The following is a 19717-nucleotide window of genomic DNA, read 5'->3' as shown; positions in this document are numbered from 1 at the left end:
GCAATCTGCAGTTCTTCTGTGAGTTTTCTTTCTATCAGACAGTGAACAGTTGTAGTGAAGTGAAGCAGAAGTAATTAGAAAAGGAGGAAGAGAGGAGGAAGAGAGGAGGAAGAGAGGAGGAAGAGAGGGGGAAGAGAGGAGGAAGAGAGGAGGAAGAGAGGAGGAAGAGAGGAGGAAGAGAGGAGGAAGAGAGGGGGAAGAGTGGAGGAAGAGAGGAGGAAGAGAGGGGGAAGAGAGGAGGAAGAGAGGAGGAAGAGAGGAGGAAGAGGGGGAAGAGTGGAGGAAATAGAGGAGGGAATAGAGGGAAGAGAGGAGGAAGAGAGAAGGAAGAGAGGAAGAGAGGCAGAAAGAGAGCAGAAAGAGAGGAGGGAAGAGAGGAGGAAGAGAGGAGGAAGGGAGGAGGGAATAGAGGAGGAAGAGAGGGAGGAAGAGAGGAGTAAGAAAGGAGGAAGAGAGCAGAAAGAGAGGAGGTATTTGTGCCTATTTGAGGAGGTATTTGTGCCTCTGTAACTTTCTCACTCATCGTTACTCACGATTCATTCAGGATTATTCATTAAAACATATTCTCTTTACAATAACAGTGACTCCAAAATGACAGAATACATTATTGTGTCACTGTCCCAATACTTTAGGAGTTCACTATAGCGGATGTTAGTAAATGCAGTGTCTACAGTGCTGCTTGCATGGAAGTTTAGTCTCTAGACGTTTGGTTTCTGGACGGACGACACTTTACTGTGGAAATACAATCTAGCAATTTATCTGTGTACAATAAGACATGATTTACAATGTAAACAACAAAGCTCATCTCAGAAAGCTGATTACAAGCCATATTGACAGAAGACAGAAGAGGGAATGATATTGTCAGTGTGGGGCTAGAGCAGAGCTTCCTTATTACGTTGGCTTGCTTCCCAAATGGCACCCTATTCCCTATGTAGTGCACTATTTGTGACCAGAGCCTTATGGGGTAGTAGAGAAGAGGGTACCATTTGGGACACAACCATTAATTTTTTTTGTCAGTGCGTCTAGAGCAGAACTTCCCTATTACAGTGCTTCATAATGTCTCACTCTAAAGGTCATACTAAGGTCATCCTAAGGACACTTCTTACTCTTCTAGCCTGAATTTAAAGGTAAAAAAAAGGCATGACTCTCGTTCTTAGTTAATAAAAGCTTGATACATTACTAATCTATTTTGAGTTAAAATCATGACGTTTTGTCCGTTTTAATGGACCATCAGAATGACCAGAAAAGCCATGGACAGACGAAACTTTATTATGATAAAAAAGAAAAGGTTATACACAAATGAAATTAACGGTGAGCATTGAGTTGGGCCTTTTCATTCCGAACGCTCATATTCTTTTTTTTGGTTGCACCTCGTCTCACGTTGTTCGAGCACCTTCTACTCCTCGCCTCTTGCCAGGATGCCAAAACTGAAACCCTGACCTCATCCCTGGTTATGGGTGTAAGGTCGTCGGTTAAACTCCCACAACTCCCACAACTCCCTCCACATGGCGAATTGCCTGGAATTAAGGTGTGAAACGATATCCGTCGTCTATAGTCTCAGGAACTTCAGTAGACTGCACCTTCTTGATCTGACGAATCATCATGCCGGATAACCCTAGTCCAATCAACTGTGGGAAGGATGTTAAAAAATTAAATTACCCATAACACAGTATGGCTGGAATTCAATCAAACATGGGAGGGACGGGTAAATCAGGGATAAACAACAACAAAAATGACAAAGGCGTTAAATTGAATTTGGTTGAATATTTGTTATGTATAATGTATTAGAAAAATTATTATAAATAATTCCATACAGCATAAACACCAAATCCAAAGAAGAATCCAAGGCCGGTCTTAAAAGCAGAGTCGAAGTTCTTCAAGATGAGAGGACCACAGGGCTGAGAGGAGAGACACATCCATTGATATTTACATTCATTGGTCCATTAGATATACAGTAAAAGGAGGACTCTAGTCTAGAAGGATATCACTTTGTTTTGGTATAGACATCACCACATTGCTTCCACCATTTAAAAGTAGTAAACTGGGTGGGGATTTCTATGGGTCGAGAGTGATTTGCCAATGATCAGAGAGCATTGCTTTCATCAAATGTGGTTGCCTGTGGTTTGTAAAACAAAGACTAAGGTAATATCCAGGAGCCAAGACCAAGATGTATACCAGGACATTGGTCCCAAGACCCAGACCCAGTGAGTTGAGACCATGACAAGTTAAAGACTGAATTTATGTGGTCTTGATGGTCGCAAGACCAAGATCACTAGATCAAGAGTTCATGGGCCCTTTCTTCAATTGTAAGAAACTCAAGTAGAGTAAACTTGTGTACAGTACAGTACAGTACGGTAGAGTAGAGTACAGTAGAGTACAGTAGAGTACAGTACAGTACAGTACGGTAGAGTACAGTACAGTAGAGTACAGTACAGTACAGTAGGGTAGAGTAGAGTACAGTACACTAGAAAATACAACAGTAGAGTAGGGTACAGTAGAGTACAGTAGAGTATACTACAGTAGAGTAAGGTACAGTAGAGTACAGTACAGTAGAGTACAGTACAGTAGAGTACAGTACGGTAGAGTACAGTACAGTAGAGTACAGCACAGTAGAGTAGAGTACAGTACGGTAAAGTAGAGTACAGTAGAGTAGGGTACAGTAGAGTACAGTACAGTACAGTAGAGTATAATATGGTAGAGTAGGGTACAGTAGAGCACAGTACAGTACAGTAGAGTATAATATGGTAGAGTAGTGTACAGTAGAGTACAGTACAGTAGAGTATACTACGGTAGAGTAGGGTACAGTAGAGTACAGTACAGTACAGTACAGTAGAGTATAATATGGTAGAGTAGGGTACAGTAGAGCACAGTACAGTACAGTAGAGTATACTACGGTAGGGTACAGTAGAGTACAGTAGAGTACGGTAGAGTACAGTACAGTAGAGTATACTACGGTAGAGTAGGGTACAGTAGAGTACAGTAGAGTATAGTACAGTAGAGTATACTACGGTAGAGTAGGGTACAGTAGAGTACAGTAGAGTATACTACAGTAGAGTAAGGTACAGTAGAGTACAGTACGGTAGAGTAGAGTACAGTAGAGTATACTACGGTAGAGAAGGGTACAGTAGAGTACAGTACAGTAGAGTACAGTACAGTAGAGTACAGCACAGTAGAGTAGAGTACAGTACGGTAGAGTAGAGTACAGTAGAGTACAGTACAGTAGACTACGGTAGAGTAGGGTACAGTAGAGTACAGTACAGTAGAGTAGAGTACAGTACAGTAGAGTATAATATGGTAGAGTAGGGTACAGTAGAGCACAGTACAGTACAGTACAGTACAGTACAGTACAGTACAGTAGAGTATACTACGGTAGGGTACAGTAGAGTACAGTACAGTAGAGTATACTACGGTAGAGTAGGGTACAGTAGAGTACAGTAGAGTATACTACGGTAGAGTAGGGTACAGTAGAGTAGAGTACAGTACAGTACAATACAGTAGAGTACTGTACAGTAGAGTATACTACGGTAGAGTAGGGTACAGTAGAGTACAGTAGAGTATACTACGGTAGAGTAGGGTACAGTAGAGTAGAGTACAGTACAGTACAATACAGTAGAGTACTGTACAGTAGAGTATACTACGGTAGAGTAGGGTACAGTATAGTACAGTACAGTACAGTAGAGTACAGTACAGTACAGTAGAGTACAGTAGAGTACAGTAGAGTATAGTACAGTAGAGTATACTACGGTAGAGTAGGGTACAGTAGAGTACAGTAGAGTAGGGTACAATAGAGCAGAGTACAGTAAATTAGGGTGGATTACAGTACACTTTAGGGTACAGTAGAGTAGGGTAGAGTAAATTATGGTATAGTATACTAGGGTACACTACAGTAGAGTATGGTAAAGTAGATTAGGGTACAGTGACGTAGAGTACATTAGAGTAGGGTACAGTACAGTAGGGTACAATAGAGTAGGGTTAATAGAGTAGGGTACAGTAAATTAGGGTAGAGCAGAGCACATTAGAGTAGTGATGCCGTACAGTAGAGTATGATACAGTAGGGTGCAGTAGAGTAGGGTTCATTAGAGTAGGGTAGAGTAGAGCATGGTGTGGTAGAGTAGGGTTATGGTACAGTAGAGTAGGGTACAGTAAAGTAGGGTACAGTACAGTAGAGTAGGGTACAGTACTGTATGGATCAGTAGGGTACAGTAGAGTAGGGTACAGTAGGGTAGGATTGAGTGGGGTACAGCAGAGTAGGGACCAGTAAGGTACAGTATATTGTGTTACAGTATTGTACAATAGAGTAGGGTTCAGTAGGGTACAGTTGAGTAGGGTAGGGTTCAGTAAAGTAGGATGCAGTAGGCTATAGTAGAGCAGGGTTCAGTAGAGTAGGGTGCAGTAGGCTATAGTAGAGCAGGGTACAGTAGAGTAGGGTGCAGTAGGCTATAGTAGAGCAGGGTACAGTAGAGTAGGGTGCAGTAGGCTATAGTAGAGCAGGGTACAGTAGAGTAGGGTGCAGTAGACTATAGTAGAGCAGGGTACAGTAGAGTAGGGTGCAGTAGCCTATAGTAGAGCAGGGTACAGTAGAGTAGGGTGCAGTAGGCTATAGTAGAGCAGGGTACAGTAGAGTAGGGTGCAGTAGGCTATAGTAGAGCAGGGTACAGTAGAGTAGGGTGCAGTAGGCTATAGTAGAGCAGGGTACAGTAGAGTAGGGTGCAGTAGTCTATAGTAGAGCAGGGTACAGTAGAGTAGGGTGCAGTAGCCTATAGTAGAGCAGGGTACAGTAGAGTAGGGTGCAGTAGGCTATAGTAGAGCAGGGTACAGTAGAGTAGGGTGCAGTAGGCTATAGTAGAGCAGGGTACAGTAAAGTAGGGTGCAGTAGTCTATAGTAGAGCAGGGTACAGTAGAGTAGGGTGCAGTAGGCTATAGTAGAGCAGGGTACAGTAGAGTAGGGTGCAGTAGGCTATAGTAGAGCAGGGTACAGTAGAGTAGGGTGCAGTAGGCTATAGTAGAGCAGGGTACAGTAGAGTAGGGTGCAGTAGGCTATAGTAGAGCAGGGTACGGTAAAGTAGGGTGCAGTAGGCTATAGTAGAGCAGGGTACAGTAGAGTAGGGTGCAGTAGGCTATAGTAGAGCAGGGTACAGTAGAGTAGGGTGCAGTAGGCTATAGTAGAGCAGGGTACAGTAGAGTAGGGTGCAGTAGACTATAGTAGAGCAGGGTACAGTAGAGTAGGGTGCAGTAGGCTATAGTAGAGCAGGGTACAGTAGAGTAGGGTGCAGTAGGCTATAGTAGAGCAGGGTACAGTTGAGTAGGGTGCAGTAGGCTATAGTAGAGCAGGGTACAGTAGAGTAGGGTGCAGTAGGCTATAGTAGAGCAGGGTACAGTAGTGTAGGGTGCAGTGGGGTTCACTAGAGTAGGGTTCAGCAGAGGAGGGTAGAGTAGGGTACAGTAGAGTAGGGTGCAGTAGGGTTCATTAGAGTAGGGTAGAGTAGAGCATGGTATGGTAGAGTAGAGTTAGGGTACAGTAGAGTAGGGTGCAGTAGGTTTCAGTAGAGTAGGGTATAGTAAGGTACAGTAAAGTAGGGTTCAATAGAGTAGGGTGGGGTAGGGTGAAGTAGAGTAGGGTACAATACAGTAGAGTAGGCTACTGTAGAGTAGGGTACAGTATAGTGCAGTAGAGCAGAATACAGTGGAGCAGGGTATAGTAGAGTAGGGTACAGTAGAATAGAGTACAGTACAGTAGGGTAGAGTACAGTAGAGTAGGGTACAGTAGAGTAGAGTAGAGTAGGGTTCAGTAGAGTACAGTAGAGTAGGGTACAGTAGAGTACAGTAGAGTAGGGTATGGGTACAGTAAAGTAGGGTGCAGTAGAGTAGGGTATGGCGGGGTAGGGTGCAGTAGAGTAGAGTAGAGTAGAGTAGAGTAGAGTAGGGTAGAGTAGAGTAGAGTAGAGTAGGGTAGAGTAGAGTAGAGTAGAGTAGAGTAGAGTAGAGTAGAGCAGGGTAGGGTTGAGTAGGGTAGGGTAAGTAGGATACAGTATAGTAGGGTAGGGTGGAGTAGATTAGAGTAGGGTGGGTTACAGTAGCGCAGGGTAGAGTACAGTAGAGTACAGTAGTGTAGGGTAGGGTAAAGTAGAGTAGCGTAGTGTACAGTAGAGTAGAGTAGATTAGAGTAGGGTAGGGTAGGGTAGAGTCGAGTAGAGTAGAGTAGAGTAAAGTATAGTAGGGTAGGGTAGAGTATAGTAGGGTCCAGTAGAGTATAGTAGGGTAGGGTAGGGTACAGTAGAGTAGAGTATAGTAGGGTAGGGTACAATAGAGTAGAGTGGAGTAGAGTAGAGTAGAGTAGAGTAGAGTAGAGTAGGGTAGGGTAGGGTAGGGTAGGGTAGGGTATAGCAGGGTCCAGTAGAGTAGAGTAGGGTTCAGTAAAATAAGGTCGGTACAGTAGAGTACAGTAAAGTAGGGCACAGTAGGGTAGGGTACAGTAAAATAAGATACAGTAGTGTAGAATGCAGTAGAGTACAGTAAAGTCGGGTAGATTAGAGTGGGGTAGAGTGGAATAGGGTACAGTAGGTTAGGGTACAGTAGGTTAGGGTTCAGTAGAGTAGGGTGTAGTAAAGTAGGGTAGGGTAGAGTAGAGTAGGGTACAGTAGAGTAGAGTACAGTAGGGTAGGGTACAGTAGAGTACAGTAAAGTAGGGAACAGTAGAGTAGGGTGGGGTAAAGTAGGGTGCAGTGGAGTAGGGTCCAGTAGAGTAGGGTAGAGTAGAGTAGGATATGGTGGGGTAGGGTTCAGTAGATTAGCGTACAGTGGAGTAGGGTCCAGTGGAGTAGGGTAGAGTAGAGTAGGGTATGGTGGGGTAGGGTCCAGTAGAGTAGGGTACAGTAGAGTAGGATATGGTGGGGTAGGGTTCAGTAGATTAGCGTACAGTGGAGTAGGGTAAAGTAGAGTAGGGTATAGTAGAGTAGGGTAGAGTAGAGTAGGATATGGTGGGGTAGGGTTCAGTAGATTAGCGTACAGTGGAGTAGGGTTCAGTAGAGTAGGGTAGAGTAGCGTAGGGTATGGTGGGGTAGGGTCCAGTAGAGTAGGGTAGAGTAGAGTAGGATATGGTGGGGTAGTGTTCAGTAGATTAGCGTACAGTGGAGTAGGGTCCAGTAGAGTAGGGTAGAGTAGAGTAGGATATGGTGGGGTAGGGTTCAGTAGATTAGCGTACAGTAGAGTAGGGTACAGTAGAGTAGGGTAGAGTAGAGTAGGGTATGGTGGGGTAGGGTCCAGTAGAGTAGGGTACAGTAGAGTAGGATATGGTGGGGTAGGGTTCAGTAGATTAGCGTACAGTGGAGTAGGGTACAGTAGAGTAGGGTATAGTAGAGTAGGGTAGAGTAGAGTAGGATATGGTGGGGTAGGGTTCAGTAGATTAGCGTACAGTGGAGTAGGGTACAGTAGAGTAGGGTAGAGTAGAGTAGGGTATGGTGGGGTAGGGTCCAGTAGAGTAGGGTAGAGTAGAGTAGGATATGGTGGGGTAGGGTTCAGTAGATTAGCGTACAGTGGAGTAGGGTCCAGTAGAGTAGGGTAGAGTAGAGTAGGATATGGTGGGGTAGGGTTCAGTAGATTAGTGTACAGTAGAGTAGGGTACAGTAGAGTAGGGTACAGTAGAGTAGGGTATGGTGGGGTAGGGTCCAGTAGAGTAGGGTATAGTAGAGTAGGATATGGTGGGGTAGGGTACAGTGGAGTAGGATATGGTGGGGTAGGGTTCAGTAGATTAGCGTACAGTGGAGTAGGGTACAGTAGAGTAGGGTAGAGTAGAGTAGGGTCCAGTAGAGTAGGGTATGGTGGGGTAGGGTCCAGTAGAGTAGGGTACAGTAGAGTAGGGTACGGTGGGGTAGGGTTCAGTAGATTAGGTTATGGTGGGGTAGGGTTCAGTAGAGTAGGGTTCAGTAGAGTAGGGTATAGTAGAGTAGGGTATGGTGGGGTAGGGTCCAGTAGAGTAGGGTCCAGTAGAGTAGGGTCCAGTAGAGTAGGGTATGGTGGGGTAGGGTTCAGTAGAGTAGGGTATGGTGGGGTAGGGTCCAGTAGAGTAGGGTACAGTAGAGTAGGGTATGGTGGGGTAGGGTAGGGTCCAGTAGAGTAGGGTATAGTAGAGTAGGGTATGGTGGGGTAGGGTACAGTAGAGTAGGGTATGGTGGGGTAGGGTTCAGTAGATTAGGGTATGGTGGGGTAGGGTACAGTAGAGTAGGGTACAGTAGAGTAGGGTACAGTAGAGTAGGGTATGGTGGGGTAGGGTTCAGTAGAGTAGGGTATGGTAGGGTTCAGTAGAGTAGGGTATGGTGGGGTAGCGTACAGTAGAGTAGGGTATGGTGGGGTAGGGTTCAGTAGATTAGGGTATGGTGGGGTAGGGTACAGTAGAGTAGGGTATGGTGGGGTAGGGTTCAGTAGATTAGGGTATGGTGGGGTAGGGTTCAGTAGAGTAGGGTACAGTAGAGTAGGGTACAGTAGAGTAGGGTACAGTAGAGTAGGGTATGGTGGGTTAGGGTTCAGTAGAGTAGGGTAGAGAAGAGTAGGGTACAGTAGAGTAGGGTATGGTGGGGTAGGGTTCAGTAGAGTAGGGTATGGTGGGGTAGGGTTCAGTAGATTAGCGTACAGTGGAGTAGGGTACAGTAGAGTAGGGTATGGTGGGGTAGGGTTCAGTAGAGAATGATTCCTCAAAATGTACCGTATTTTATAATTAATATACAGTACATTCGGAAAGTATTCAGAGAAAAAATTTATTAAATTGTTATTTTTTCTCATCAATCTACACACATTACCCCATAACAACAATGCAAAAAAAAGTTTTTAGAAATGTTAGCAAATTTATATAAAAAATAAACCCCGAAATATCACTTTTACATAAGTATTCAGACCCTTTACTGAAGACTTTATTGAAGAACCTTTGGCAGCGATTACAGCCTTGAGTCTTCTTGGGTAAGACTTGGCACACCTGTATTTGGGGAGATCCTCTCATTGTTCTCTGAAGATCCTCTCAAGCTCTGTCAGGTTGGATGGGAAGCGTTGCTGCACAGCTATTTTCAGGTTTCTCCAGAGATGTTCAATCAGGTTCAATTCCAATCTCTGGCTGGGACACTCAAGGACATTCAGAGACTTGTCCCAAAGCCCCTCCTGCGTTGTCTTGACTGTGTGCTTAGGGCCGTTGTCCTGTTGGAAGGTGAACCTTCGCCCCAGTCTGAGGTCCTGAGCGCCCTGGAGCAGGTTTTCATCAAGGATCTCGCTGTACTTTGCTCCATTCATCTTTCTCTCGATCCTGACTAATCTCTCAGTCCCTACCTCTGAAAAACATCCCCACAGCATGATGCTATCACCACCATGCTTCACCGTAGGGATGGTGCCAGGTTTCATCAAGACGTGACACTTGGCATTCAGGCCAAAGAGTTTAATCTTGGTTTCATCAGACCAGAGAATCTTGTTTCTCATGGTTTGAGAATCCTTTAGGTGCCTTTTGGCAAACTCCAAGCCGGCTGTCATATGCCTTTTACTGAGGAGTGGCTTCCGTCTGACCACTGTACCATAAAGGCCTGATTGGTGGAGTGCTGCAGAGATGGTTGTCCTCCTGGAAGTTTCTCCCATCTCCACAGAGGAACTCTGGAGCTCTGTCACCTCCCTGACCAAGGCACTTCTCCCCAAGTTGCTCAGTAATGCCGGCCGCAGCTAGGAAGTGTCTTGGTGGTTTCAAACTTCTTCCATTGAAGAATGATAGAGGCTACTGTGTTCTTGGGTGCTTCACTGTGTTCTTGGGTGCTTCAATGCTGCAGAAATGTTTTGCTAACCCTCCCCAGATCTGTGCCTCAACACAATCCTCTCGGAGCTCATCGGACAATTCCTTTGACATCATGGCTTGGTTTTTGCTCTGACATGCACTGTCAAATGTGTGACCTTATATAGACAGGTGTGTGCCTTTCCAAATCATGTCCAATTAGGTGAAATTACCACAGGTGGACGCCAATCAAGTTGAAGAAACATCTCGAGGATAATCAATGGGCTCCCGAGTGGTGCAGTGGTCTAAGGCACTGCATCTCAGTGCTAAAAGTGCCACTACAGACCTTGGTTCGATTCCAGGCTGTATCACAACCGGCCGTGATTGGGAGACCCATAGGGCGGCGCACAATTGGTCCAGCGTCATACTGGTTTGAGTTTGGCCGGGGTAGGCCGTCATTGGTTTGAGTCTGGTTTGAGTTTGGCCGGGGTAGGCCGTCATTGGTTTGAGTCTGGTTTGAGTTTGGCCGGGGTAGGCCGTCATTGTAAATAAGAATTTGTTCTTAACTGACTTGCCTAGTTAAATAAAGGAAAGTGGAAACAGGATGCACCTGAGCTCAATATCAAGTCTCATAGCAAAGGATCTGAATACTTATGTAAATGAGGTATTTCTGTTGTTTTTATTTTTAATACATTTGCCAAAATTTCTACAAACCTGTTGTCACTTTGTCATTATGGGGTATTGTGTGTAGATTAACGAGTAAATTGTTTTATTTAAATCCATTTTAAAATAAGGCTTTAATGTAACATACATAATGTGGAAAAAGGGAAGGGTTCTGAATACTTTCCGATTGCGTTGCATAGTGTTGTTTTGGCTGACATAAAGAAGCATTACCTCTCTGTAGATCCACATCATTTCAGATTTGTCAGATCTTCCCTGAAGTAACAAAGAATGAAAGAAAAACGTTTAAAATAACATTATTGGATTGAAATTTCTTTGACATACAGTACCAGTCAATAGTTTGGACACACCTACTCATTCAAGGGTTTATCTTTATTTTGACTATTTTCTACATTGTAGAATAATAGTGAAGACATCACAACTATGAAATAATACATATGGAATCATGTAGTAACCAAAAAAGTGTTAAACAAATCAAAATATATTTTGTATTTGAGATTCTTCAAAGTAGACACCCTTTGCCTTGATGACAGCTTTGCACACTCTTGGCATTCTCTCAAACAGCTTCATGAGGTAGTCACCTGGAATGCATTTCAATTAACAGGTGTGCCTTGATAAAAGTTAATTTGTGGAATTGCTTTCCTTAATGCTTTTGGGCCAATCAGTCGTGTTGTGACAAGGTAGGGGTGGTATACAGAAGATAGCCCTATTTGGTAAAAGACCAGGTCCATATTATGTTAAGAACAGCTCAAATAAGCAAAGAGAAACGACAGTCCATCAATACTTTAAGACATGAAGGTCAGTCAACTTGGAAAATGTCAAGAAATTTCTTCAAGCGCAGTCGCAAAAACCATCAAGAGCTGTGATGAAACTGGCTCTCATGAGGACCGCCACAGGAAAGGAAGACCCAGAGCTACCGCTGCTGCAGAGGATAAGTTCATTAGAGTTACCAGCCTCAGAAATTGCAGCCCAAATAAATGCTTCACAGAGTTCAAGTAACACATGTCAACATCAACTGTTCAGAGGAGACTGTGTGAATCAGGCCTTCACGGTCGAATTGCTGCAAAGAAACCACTAAAAAGAAGAGATTTGCTTGGGCCAAGAAACATGCGCAATGGACATTAGACTGGTGGAAATCTGTCCTTTGGTCTGATGATTTACAATTTGAGATTTTTGGTTCCAACCGCTGTGTCTTTGTGAGACGCAGAGTAGGTGAATGGATGAGATCTGCATGTATAGTTCCCAGCGTGAAGCATGGAGGATGTGGTGTGATGGTTTGGGGGTGCTTTGCTGGTGACACTGTCAGTGATTTACTTAGAACTCAAGGCACACTTAACCAGCATGGCTACCACAGCATTCTGCAGCGATACGCCATCCCATCTGGTTTGCGCTTGTTTTTCACCTTACTTTGATTTGTTGAACACTTTTTTTGGTTACTACAAGATTCCATATGTGTTATTTCATAGTTTTTATGTCTTCACAATGTAGAAAATAGTAAAAATAAAGAAAAACCCTTGAATGAGTAGGTGTGTCCAAACTTTTGACTAGTACTGTAAATAGTTTTAATTATATGTAACATTTTCTTCTTGTAATATTCCTCGTAATTGAATTAGTTGGTTGCCGGGAGTTATTCCTGCTCAAATCACATAGTTAGGATTAAAAACTCCTAGCCCCATTTAAAACAGCTGACGTGTTTTTTTTACTCACCCAGTTGCCGCCATCTTTAGTCGTTTGCACCTCCATACATTGGGACGGGTCTGACTTGAAACTAGAACATTTACAGGTCTCTGGAATCTTGCTATCCCAGTCTCTGTAACTCATTATTCCACAACACTTACCCTGCAACAGCAAACACAGTTGTCAGTGAACACGAGGTGAGAAACAGTGAACACGAGGTGAGAAACAGTGAACACGAGGTGAGAAACAGTGAACACGAGGTGAGAAACAGTGAACACGAGGTGAGAAACAGTGAACACGAGGTGAGAAACAGTGAACACGAGGTGAGAAACAGTGAACACGTGGTGAGAAACAGTGAACACGAGGTGAGAAACAGTGAACACAAGATGAACACAAGGTGAGAAACAGTGAGAAATTTACATTGCTAGTCTTTCAAATTGATCATGACACATTAAGACTTCTTTATGAATTGGGTTGCAAAATTCTGGTAACTTTAAAAAAATTCACAGGTTTTCCAGAAATCCTGTCTGACAGATTCCCAGATTACGAAGGGAATGAGCATGAAATCCATAATCCTGAATCCAGGATTTATGGAAAACCTGTGAATTTAGGGAAAGTTATTCAAATTTTGCCACCTATTTATGAATATTAGTAATTGTGGACAATATGTAGACTTCCACAGTACTTGTACTTGTAGAGCCATGATAGTTTGTTGGTGCTCTGCATCAGCCATCATTTCTGATGTAATTGCAGGGAGGTTTTCTTTAATCAGTTGCATGGCCTTAAATAATGAGGAAAAAATACACATTTTGAGAGGATTCATCAATTTAAGATGCTTTTATATTTAATTTAAAGTGTTAATTAAGCCACAAAGTAAATGTACAAAATATAAACTGTGAAATAATAATAAATAATAGCAATAGCTTGTGTCTACAGAACTTTCTCAACCCGGCCGTATAACAGCTTAGTTTAAGATAAACAGTGTAAGTGATATATCGGCATAAAATAAATGCTTTTTTTTTTAAAGAATAATGCAACTATTGACAAATGATGATTTTAATTTCACAGGACTTTTAAATATCTAAAGGAAAGTTTACCTCAGGCATTGAACGAGCCATTTGAAATCCAACAATAAGAAAGAAGATTGTTCCAAAGCCTATTATTCCAAGGAACTGAAAATAAAATACACATTTTCGGGCAAACAAACAATTAGTAAATCATACATAATGATACAGTTTTGTTTAATACATTTCTTTAAAATGTTATTATATATATGTTTTGCCACATTGAATTAAATAATGTTAGCATGCAACCATATTATTGTCTCTTGCAGGAAAAGTTAGATTTTGTATTTGATTTATAGAAACACTATGGTTAATAAAGGTTAATAATGTGATGTTTTTGAACTGTTTTGTATTGTGTCAATGAGATTCAAGTATTTACCACTCTCAGAATCACAATGTTCTCTTTGTATGCACCATATGCTCCAAGTAAAGAGAGCAGCACAGCAACAACTGCAGTCAATATAATCCATGTCAAGCCAATTGACTCTCCTTGGTCATGCTGGAAAACATGATCACAAGCATTGTCACTGGGGGGTGAGTCAAAGACTTCACTTTTACAGTTGTTGTTTGTGTTGTGAGTTAGTTGGATCATTTCACCTCTGTATTATATGGTGCTGCGATCACTTCCAAAACCAATAGGACACACCCTGCAATCTAAAACACCATGAAAAACGGGTCACAATTCAGAATGCATCAATTAATACATCAAGAAAAGTTAGAAACATACACAATGAAAGTAGTCAAACAACAGAACTACTTTATAAAATAAAAAAAATAAAGAGGTTAAAAGACACACAGGGAGAAAAATCTCTGAATAAACCAACAGGTACACTTAATGAACAATAAAATGTATGAGGTTATCTCATGTTAATATTGCTTACCCCTAACAGCATGTTGAATCCAAAGAACAGCTGTTTCAGACATCTGTTGACCTGTGCCATTGTGAACAGAATCAAAGAGCAAAACAAGCTGTTAAAATGATGCTGGGCACACAGAGTATCTACTTGCTTATCTAGTCCCTGTTCTCAAATCAGACTGTTTCAACGGCACACCCTGCTTTAATAATACCACTGCTTGTGAGGAGGGCGGTCTTTCATCTGTATATATTCGGTAAATGACGTTAAAACAGGCAGGGTTTCTGACAGGAACGTCCTGTGACGGTCGTTTACATGATGTTTAGCAGAGCAGGGCAGGATTTGGGCAAACTGCTTGTCAATGGGGAAAGTGACAAACTCGTGGTCCCTTGTTGGCACGTTTTCTCTAAATCACAAAACATTAGCTATCTTCAAGACAGTTTCTGCAGTAGCTGAATAGATCTTCACTACATGACCATGAAAGTGACAAACTGACACATATCCATATTTGTCATGAATAACTGCATGACAAAGGAAGTGTTGTACTGCACTGCACTGAATGCGACGACATGGTTCTACGCAGCTAGCCTGGCAGCAGTGGCATGCTAAACTAAAATGATCAGGCGTCTGTAGGGGAACCACCTCTTATATAAAGGTGAATGGAAACACTGGGATTTAGAAGCCAGCTAACTAACTGTAAATGGCCATATTGGCATTACTGTCACTGGCAGAAATGGCTGAATTTACTGAGTAGCTCCAAGTCTGAGAATTAGTTTATTACAGAGAAGGAAATAATTGTTAGTTAGGGAGCCAATAAACCAACTGAAAACGTTCATGTTTGTGCCTATCGTTGCCCCCAGATGAAAGAGTTATTTCTAGTAGCAGTAACAACACAGCCATGCCGCCTGAAACAGCTCAGCTAGAGGGTTGGCGTAGCTAACACAAACTGGTCATGGCTAGAGTATGAGTGTGTGTTGTAGAGAGATTGTAGCGATACAGCCCAAAATCCCAGCGGATGGTGGCTGTATAACTGTACATCCAGTCAGAGGCTCCTGTCAGACTATTCCTTATGAAGGACTTCCTGGCCGAAGAGGTTACTTGACCAGTCAACAGGCGATTTGCCAGCTAAATAATTGATGAAATGTTGCTTGACTATAAATTGTTTAAAGTTAATATCAGTAGTGGGTAGGTGTTCAATATATTGTAATGAAACAGGCAGGGAGCAGGTCTCGAACCCTCGACCTTCTAGCCCGAAGTCCAGCGCGCTATCGACTGTGCCCCCAAAACAAGCCCGAGCGGCAGGGTAGATATCCGCGCTTCTAAACCCAGGTTCGTTACACTATATAAGTATCCTATATCGATGTTTATTATCAGCGCTGTTTGGCACGTTGGTAACACATTTACCATTAGATTAGACGACAGGAGTTTGAATCGCAGACGGCATCATGATTCATGAAATCTCATTCTAACCAATAATGGGGCATGCTCCTTATAAATACATTGTGACTTGGTTTCGGTATCAGACTAACTTTTCTTATGATTTTGTTTGACGAGCAAAGTTTATCGCCAGTTCACCCCATCTGCACAAGGGAGAATTGGACGAGGTGTACAGCGTCTCATCCCTGCGTGTGCCGTTTCTTCCATAAAGCGCGCATACACCGACGACAAGGCACTGAATACAATTCATTTAGTAACTCTAGCCTAAGACATGTACAAATTGTATTAGTTAGCTTGTCCACCATAACAACAGGTTCAAGCGTAACCAGATGAAGTTGCTTTGAAGATAATACTACTTTCAGTGCGCACTATCCCGGTGTCCCTGTCGCTGGAGTTCTGACTTCAACAAGCTTTGGCTGCTATTATTGGAAAGGAATGGTAACTGCACTCAGCAACTAGTTGGCAGAGTCAACGTAGACTTTAATAATATATGCCATTTAGCAGACACCTTTATCCAGAGAGAACTGTGTTATATGGTAGTGGAAACAGATCATAGAAACAGGATAACAATGTTGATATCATGGATGGTCAGTCCTTGCATCTATAACTCTGTCTATGAATCTGAGAGTGGTTACATGTCTCCAGGCCCATCCCTCAGCTTTTTACCCAAAGAGGAGCAGGGAGACACTTTGTTATTGTTTCTACTGCTGATTGGCACTTTAAGAAGTTAAGATGCAGATTAAATCCACACCAACATGTTACAGATACTATATAAAAACCCCATCACTCAGACAGTTAGTGAACACACAGTATCCAGCACAGCAAACAATCAATCAATCAGTTAATGAATACACAGTATCCAGCACAGCAAACAATCAATCAATCAGTTAATGAATACACAGTATCCAGCACAGCAAACAATCAATCAATCTGTTAATGAATACACAGTATCCAGCACAGCAAACAATCAATCAATCAGTTAATGAATACACAGTATCCAGCACAGCAAACAATCAATCACTCAGTTAATGAACACACAGCATCCAGCACAGCAAACAATCAATCACTCAGTTAGTGAACACACAGTATCCAGCACAGCAAACAATCAATCAATCAGTTAATGAATACACAGTATCCAGCACAGCAAACAATCAATCAATCAGTTAATGAATACACAGTATCCAGCACAGCAAACAATCAATCACTCAGTTAATGAACACACAGTATCCAGCACAGCAAACAATCAATCACTCAGTTAGTGAATACACAGTATCCAGCACAGCAAACAATCAATCAAATGTATTTTACAAAAATCCTTTTTACATCAAAATAATAACCACAGTGGTTATAGAGGGTGCAACAGTTCAACACCACAGAAGCAAATGTCCGTTGGCTTTTCATAGCTGAGCATTGATAGGTTGAGAGAGAGAGTTGAAACAGTAGGACTGGGACAAGGTTGCACAACCATTGAAACAGGTAAAAAATACAAAAAATCAGTTGAAAAACAATTCCACTCCAATTCCCTTTATCTTTGAATTGGCTGTTGAATGGCCTGCTCCTTCTCCATTTTCAGAACACCACCCTGTTCCCCCAGAGTGATCGATAGTATATCTTGGCACTGAGATGATTGTGATTCTGAGCTCTCAGGTTCATACAGTGATCTCCCTCTGTCAGCTCCTCTGTGGCGTAGAGGGGCAGGACTCTGTGGCGTAGAGGGGCAGGACTCTGTGGCGTAGAGGGGCAGGACTCTGTGGCGTAGAGGGGCAGGACTCTGTGGCGTAGAGGGGCAGGACTCTGTGGCGTAGAGGGGCAGGACTCTGTGGCGTAGAGGGGCAGGACTCTGTGGCGTAGAGGGTGCAGGACTCTGTGGCGTAGAGGGGCAGGACTCTGTGGCGTAGAGGGGCAGGACTCTGTGGCGTAGAGGGGCAGGACTCTGTGGCGTAGAGGGGCAGGACTCTGTGGCGTAGAGGGGCAGGACTCTGTGGTGTAGAGGGGCAGGACTCTGTTGTATACTGATGGTCGTGAGCTCAATCTAGCTGGGGCCCCGAGCTCTTTAGTGATGGACCTCTTCTTCACCGCAGCACAGGAACACTGGCACCTAGGGGTCGGTTTGGCATAATGTACCAACCGTTCTTTCCTGTTGGTAGAAAACAATTAAGGCATCTATTAGGCTATAGTTATATTCAAGAATCACTGCAGATACTTGAAATAAACAATAGTCTTAGAAATAACATGGATTTGCATGTACCACCTCTGCCTCCTGCACAGTCTCCTCCAGGATGAAACCATTTTCAGGGATGAAGATGTCATCCTGAAAACAAACAAACGTAAACAAACGTTTTAAGACAACTGAACCCAAATATATCAGTTGGCATTAACAAGCTACCTGTCTTGTATGCCTTGTCAACACACACACACACACACACACACTACACAAACACAGAAGACACAATACTGGGACATTTATTTTTAGGCAAACATTAGCTATGACAATTTCAGTCTAGCTAAATGAGGTGGAGCTAACAAAACATTACAAAAACAAATCTGTCAACAAAATGTATTACAGTACTTGACTATGAGGTGGAAGCTAGCTAACGTTACAGTAACTCACGTTACCTAATATGAAATGTATTACAGTACTTGACTATGAGGTGGAAGCTAGCTAACGTTACAGTAACTCACGGTACCTAATATGAAATGTATTACAGTACTTGACTATGAGGTGGAAGCTAGCTAACGTTACAGTAACTCACGTTACCTAATATGAAATGTATTACAGTACTTGACTATGAGGTGGAAGCTAGCTAACGTTACAGTAACTCACGTTACCTAATATGAAATGTATTACAGTACTTGACTATGAGGTGGAAGCTAGCTAACGTTACAGTAACTCACGGTACCTAATATGAAATGTATTACAGTACTTGACTATGAGGTGGAAGCTAGCTAACGTTACAGTAACTCACGTTACCTAATATGAAATGTATTACAGTACTTGACTATGAGGTGGAAGCTAGCTAACGTTACAGTAACTCACGGTACCTAATATGAAATGTATTACAGTACTTGACTATGAGGTGGAAGCTAGCTAACGTTACAGTAACTCACGTTACCTAATATGAAATGTATTACAGTACTTGACTATGAGGTGGAAGCTAGCTAACGTTACAGTAACTCATGGTACCTAATATGAAATGTATTACAGTACTTGACTATGAGGTGGAAGCTAGCTAACGTTACAGTAACTCACGTTACCTAATATGAAATGTATTACAGTACTTGACTATGAGGTGGAAGCTAGCTAACGTTACAGTAACTCACGTTACCTAATATGAAATGTATTACAGTACTTGACTATCTGAGGTGGAAGCTAGCTAACGTTACAGTAACTCACGTTACCTAATATGAAATGTATTACAGTACTTGACTATCTGAGGTGGAAGCTAGCTAACGTTACAGTAACTCACGTTACCTAATATGAAATGTATTACAGTACTTGACTATCTGAGGTGGAAGCTAGCTAACGTTACAGTAACTCACGGTACCTAATATGAAATGTATTACAGTACTTGACTATGAGGTGGAAGCTAGCTAACGTTACAGTAACTCACGTTACCTAATATGAAATGTATTACAGTACTTGACTATCTGAGGTGGAAGCTAGCTAACGTTACAGTAACTCACGTTACCTAATATGAAATGTATTACAGTACTTGACTATCTGAGGTGGAAGCTAGCTAACGTTACAGTAACTCACGTTACCTAATATGGGTACACGTTTAAACTGTGTTGCGATTTTAGTTGCTTTTGAGTTGCTTTGCTAACGTTATTTGCTGAGGGGTGTTACACAAAACACTTCAGACGCAATTAGCTTATTACCTTCATCTAGAGTTGTAACAGAGCTGTCCGGTGTCTAACGTTGGCCTAGTCAACAACAGTCATGACCGGTTAACGGCACCTCTGTTCGATTCACTCCACAGACAGTGACGCGCCGGCGGCAGTCGTTTCTATGGCAATGCAAAATGGCGCAAATTAACCATGTCGAAGATCAAAACACTAAATATAAAGATGTTTTTATGTTAAATGCACATTTTTAGTATTAGTGGATTGAATATATCTCTTTGCTCAGATGTACTTCCTAAAGTGTTTCCATTCCCCTGTGTATCTTCTTATATGGACTCTCTTTCAGGTTATGTTCATCCAATCACATTGAGTTTCCACTTACTACATGCCATTGCAACGTTGCTCTTCTCGGGAAATTATTCTGA

General features: G+C 42.5%; 2 protein-coding genes and 1 long non-coding RNA gene across 3 annotated transcripts in view; all 3 read right to left on the bottom strand.

The window, feature by feature from the left end:
* LOC115189731 (leucine-rich repeat-containing G-protein coupled receptor 5) overlaps window positions 1-19717 on the bottom strand; it is a 653393-nt gene that overhangs the window by 438292 nt on the left and 195384 nt on the right. The gene's annotated exons all lie outside the window — the stretch shown is intronic.
* LOC115189723 (tetraspanin-9) lies at window positions 1248-14248 on the bottom strand. The gene is made up of 9 exons (XM_029748262.1): window positions 14040-14248; window positions 13756-13812; window positions 13538-13657; window positions 13192-13266; window positions 12780-12875; window positions 12125-12256; window positions 10631-10672; window positions 1815-1898; window positions 1248-1628 (listed from the first exon to the last, which is right to left on the bottom strand). The coding sequence occupies exons 1-9, from the start codon at window positions 14097-14099 to the stop codon at window positions 1524-1526; spliced, it is 771 nt and encodes a 256-aa protein (XP_029604122.1). The 5' UTR covers window positions 14100-14248; the 3' UTR covers window positions 1248-1523.
* Window positions 17449-19443, bottom strand: LOC115189733 (uncharacterized). The gene is made up of 3 exons (XR_003876983.1): window positions 19329-19443; window positions 17701-17760; window positions 17449-17586 (listed from the first exon to the last, which is right to left on the bottom strand). It is a non-coding gene; the product is annotated as an uncharacterized LOC115189733 (long non-coding RNA).

This window comes from Salmo trutta, unplaced genomic scaffold, assembly GCF_901001165.1.
Source record: "Salmo trutta unplaced genomic scaffold, fSalTru1.1, whole genome shotgun sequence".
Lineage (NCBI taxonomy): Eukaryota > Metazoa > Chordata > Actinopteri > Salmoniformes > Salmonidae > Salmo > Salmo trutta.
This window is presented reverse-complemented; position numbering and strand designations above follow the sequence as displayed.